Source organism: Oncorhynchus masou, chromosome 13, assembly GCF_036934945.1.
Source record: "Oncorhynchus masou masou isolate Uvic2021 chromosome 13, UVic_Omas_1.1, whole genome shotgun sequence".
Taxonomy (NCBI): domain Eukaryota; kingdom Metazoa; phylum Chordata; class Actinopteri; order Salmoniformes; family Salmonidae; genus Oncorhynchus; species Oncorhynchus masou.
The window spans coordinates 231,994-236,983 of NC_088224.1; the positions used below are offsets into that span (position 1 = coordinate 231,994).

The 4,990-nt window shown below is 46.1% G+C and overlaps 1 protein-coding gene across 1 annotated transcript in view; it reads left to right on the plus strand.

Moving 5' to 3' along the window:
- Positions 1-271: 271 nt before the first annotated feature.
- Positions 272-4,990, plus strand: part of LOC135551646 (FH1/FH2 domain-containing protein 3-like) — a 187,084-nt gene continuing 182,365 nt past the window's right edge. The window contains exon 1 of the mRNA XM_064982828.1: positions 272-736. Coding sequence (XP_064838900.1) covers positions 572-736 — 165 coding nt within the window. The 5' untranslated portion in view covers positions 272-571. The remainder of the gene's footprint in view (positions 737-4,990) is intronic.

The window sequence follows — 4,990 nt, forward strand, 5'->3', positions numbered from 1 at the left end:
TTAAAGTACAAAATGGGAAAAAAATCAACATAAATATAGGTTGTATTTACAATGGTGTTTGTTATTCGCTGGTTGTCTCTCTCTCTCTCTCTCTCTCTCTCTCTCTCTCTCTCTCTCTCTCTCTCTCTCTCTCTCTCTCTCTCTCTCTCTCTCTCTCTCTCTCTCTCTCTCTCTCTCTCTCTCTCTCTCTCTCTCTCTCTCTCTCTCCAGCCCCCTGTTAGCCTCTCGTGTCATTGGCCACCTGTTGTGAGCCAGTAGCGACTCCACAGTGACACCGTCACAGGGCAGAGTAACAGGACAAATCGGTTCTCCCTATAGACGCACTAACCAACCAGCGAACCAAAACAGTTTCTTATACCGGTCCAACCAGACTTCATGAGAAGTCACCCACACGAAGTCTGATTATAGTAGCCCACCCAACCAGAGAGCTGATCAAACTTGGCAACCTGCTGTTTTTTTGTTTGTTGTTACAGGCAGCAGGAGAGACAGTGCTCCTTGCTAGGCGACGGGTCTAATCATTAACCTCGGTTAGTTTCCCCCTCATCGGAGGAGCCTCTTGGATGGATATATCATGGCTACGTTTGTCTGCAGGGTCCAGTTCTTAGACGATACCGATCCATTCAACAGCACCAATTTCCCGGAACCGACCCGACCACCGCACTACACGTTCCGAGAAGATATCCCTCTTATCAATCAGATAGCAGGAGTCCACCGGCTACTTAGAGCCCCGCATAAGGTTTGCAATGTTTTAATTTTGCCACACCTATTTTATTCTGGATTAATGCATTTCAATGTTCTTTTTGTTTATTCATATATAAACTTGGCAATGTCGTGTCAGTCACAAACTTTACCTGGTGGGCTATTTTTTAAAGATCAACCGCGAACGCAGTTTGATTTTGCAGACAGGCAAGGATAATTGCGTGGCTGCAAGCATATTTGGTATGCTGCAACACACTTTACACCGATGTCAAAGACACTCAACAATATTTGTTTGTCTATATTTGTCTCTCTCTCTCTCTCGGTTTTTTTTCTCCACGTATATCACCACCGCAGCATATTTATCTGCAGACTGTGGTTTATCGTATTCCTGCATGACTAGTCGCCGGGTGGGTTTTCTATTCGTGTGTCACAGCGACAGGTGGGCGCGAGGCTTTAGTTTCGTTCAGCCAGCCCGATATAACCGGATGGACGCGCGCTCCGACCCATTCATTAAAAAATACAAAATAACATTGACGGTCACGTGTGGAGTCGGTATCTAAAGCACTCATATAGGTGTTTGAGATTATGCAAACCCTTGCTAGAATGTTGTGCGTGTGTGTGTGTGTTTGTATCTCAGTGCTTGTGACACACACACACACAAACACACAGGGAGCGAGAGGGACATATCACACCACACATGTCCAATACATCAGAGTGGTTTTCCAGACCAGAAGTACTTCCGCAGTGAGGCCATCTTTAAAAGCTACAAAACAAATGTCAGATGTCCCTGAGAGTATGCACAGACATCCCGATTACCTACTGGAGCCTGCACATGGAGTATGCATTGCCTTGTTGTTTGTGTTTGTAGCGTTTTTAATTGAGTTATTAAGAATCGGGCTTCCAGTCGTGGGAATCCATTTTGAATAGCAGGTCATACACTCTTAGAAGTGCTACCAAGAACCTAAACGTGTTCTTCAGCTGTTTGCATAGGAGAACCCGTAGACCCTATAGACCCTGGTCTAAAGTAGTGCACTACTACCCTATAGACCCTGGTCTAAAGTTGTGCCCTACTACCCTATAGACCCTGGTCTAAAGTAGTACACTACTACCCTATAGACCCTGGTCTAAAGTAGTGCCCTACTACCCTATAGACCCTGGTCTAAAGTAGTACACTACTACACTATAGACCCTGGTCTAAAGTAGTGGACCCTGGTCTAAAGTAGTGCCCTACTACCCTATAGATCCTGGTCTAAAGTAGTGCACTACTACACTATAGACCCTGGTCTAAAGTAGTGGACCCTGGTCTAAAGTAGTGCCCTACTACCCTATAGACCCTGGTCTAAAGTAGTACACTACTACCCTATAGACCCTGGTCTAATGTAGTGCACTACTACACTATAGACCCTGGTCTAAAGTAGTGCACTACTACCCTATAGACCCTGGTCTAAAGTAGTGCACTACTACCCTATAGACCCTGGTCTAAAGTAGTGCACGACTACCCTATAGACCCTGGTCTAAAGTAGTGCACTACTACCCTATAGACCCTGGTCTAAAGTAGTGCACTACTACCCTATAGGCCCTGGTCTAAAGTAGTGCCCGACAACCCTATAGACCCTGGTCTAAAGTAGTGCACTACTACCCTATAGACACTGGTCTAAAGTAGTGCACTATTACCCTGTAGACCCTCGTCTAAAGTAGTGCACTACTACCCTATTGACCCTGGTCTAAAGTAGTGCACTACTACTACCCTATAGACCCTGGTCTAAAGTAGTGCACTACTACTACCCTATAGACCCTGGTCTAAAGTAGTGCCCTACTACCCTATAGACCCTGGTCTAAAGTAGTGCACTACTACCCTATAGATATAGGTTAGGGACCATCACATCAGGTTATAACCTGTCTGGTTTGGGACCATCACATCAGGTTATAACCTGTCTGGTTTGGGGTCATCACATCAGGTTATAACCTGTCTGGTTTGGGATCATCACATCAGGTTATAACCTGTCTGGTTAGTGACCATCACATCAGGTTATAACCTGTCTGGTTTGGGGTCATCACATCAGGTTATAACCTGTCTGGTTTGGGGTCATCACATCAGGTTATAACCTGTCTGGTTTGGGGTCATCACATCAGGTTATAACCTGTCTGGTTTGGGGTCATCACATCAGGTTATAACCTGTCTGGTTAGGAACCATCATATCAGGTTATAAACTGTCTGGTTTGGGGTCATCACATCAGGTTATAACCTGTCTGGTTAGGAACCATCACATCAGGTTATAAACTGTCCGGTTAGGAACCATCATATCAGGTTATAAACTGTCTGGTTTGGGGCCATCACATCAGGTTATCTATAATCATAGCAACATCTGTCTGGTTTCGTAGGGATCCACGGATCACAGGGATCTTTCTCTCTCTCTCTCTCTCTCTCTCTCTCTCTCTCTCTCTCTCTCTCTCTCTCTCTCTCTCTCTCTCTCTCTCTCTGTCTCTCTCTCTCTCTCTCTCTCTCTCTCTCTCTCTCTCTCTCTCTCTTTCTCTCTCTCCCAATCTCTCTCCCCCCTCTCTCTCTCTCTCTCTCTCTCTCTCTCTCTCTCTCTCTCTCTCTCTCTTTCTCTCTCTCTCTCTCTCTCTCTCTCTCTCTCTCTCTCTCTCTCTCTCTCTCTCTCTCTCTCTCTCTCTCTCTCTCTCTCTCTCTCTCTCTCTCTCTCCCCCCCTCTCTCTCTTTCTCTCCCCCTCTCTCTCTTTCTCTCTCTCCCTCTCTCTCTTTCTCTCTCTCTCTCTCTCTCTCTCTCTCTCTCTCTTTCTCTCTCTCTCTCTCTCTTTCTCTCTCTCGCAATATCTCTCTCTCGCAATCTCTCTCCCCCCCCTCTCTCTCTCTCTCTCTCTTCTCTCTCTCTCTCTCTTTCTCTCTCTCTCTTTCTCTCTCTCTCTTTCTCTCTCTCTCTTTCTCTCTCTCGCAATATCTCTCTCTCGCAATCTCTCTCTCTCTCCCCCCCCTCTCTCTCCCCCCCTCTCTCTCTCCCCCTCTCTCTCCCCCCTCTCTCTCCCTCTCTCTCTCTCTCCCCCTCTCTCTCTCCTCTCTCTCTCTCTCTCTCTCTCTCCCTCCCTCCCTCTCTCTCTCTCTCTCACCCCCCCTCTCTCTCTCCCCCTCTCTCTCTTGCTCTCCCTCCCCCTCTCCCCCCCTCTCTCTCTCTCTCTGTTTGTCCTCCTCCTAACATGTCATTATGAGACTGATGGCCGTGCGTTCTGATTGGCTGTTGCGCTGAGATCTGTAACATGTAAAATATAGCCTAGTGTCCCAGAATGCCTGTGGGTTAGGGCTGGAGCCTCACAATACTTTGTTCTCCTTGCTTTGGCTCTCTGTGGTTTTTACTGCCTGATGATCACTTCTTCCTTAGTCTCCCCGGTTCTGTTGGAGTCTCAGACGAAACACTACTCACTAGCATCCACCGTGACAGAGTAAACTCAAATCTAACCCACAGAGTGGTCTGAAAGCTCTGTCTATTTATTTTATTTTATTTTTTTGGTGTGCGTTTAGGTCTGTGTCCACATGGTCACGTGTATACTTTTGTGTGAGTGTTTTGTTTTTAGCAGGTAAGTCTGGAATCGAACCAAAGACAACGTTATACGTACAACTAAACTAAACCTGAAACGCAAATCTAATCCCTGGCCAATCCCTTTGTCCTCCAGACAGACAGGCAGGCAGACAGACAGGCAGGCAGACAGACATGCAGGCAGACGGACATGCAGGGCATTAGGGAAGCCGAGAGGTATACGAGTAGCTTAAAGCTTGAAGACAACTTGTCCTCTCCTGTGTGTAGAAGCATTTGAAAGGTTTCCATTCTGGTCTACACTTTTACATTACGACTCTGTTCAGTTAACTAAGCAGACAAAGTCACTGAACAGACACAAGCTACAGTAGACAAATTATAGTGACCAATAGGACAGCTGTGAAGTAGCTACAGTAGACATATTATAGTGACCAATAGGACAGCTGTGATGTAGCTACAGGAGACAAATTATAGTGACCAATAGGACAGCTGTGATGTAGCTACAGTAGACAAATTATAGTGACCAATAGGACAGCTGTGATGTAGCTACAGGAGACATATTATAGTGACCAATAGGACAGCTGTGATGTAGCTACAGGAGACATATTATAGTGACCAATAGGACAGCTGTGATGTAGCTACAGGAGACATATTATAGTGACCAATAGGACAGCTGTGAAGTAGCTACAGGAGACATATTATAGTGACCAATAGGACAGCTGTGAAGTAGCTACAGCAGACAT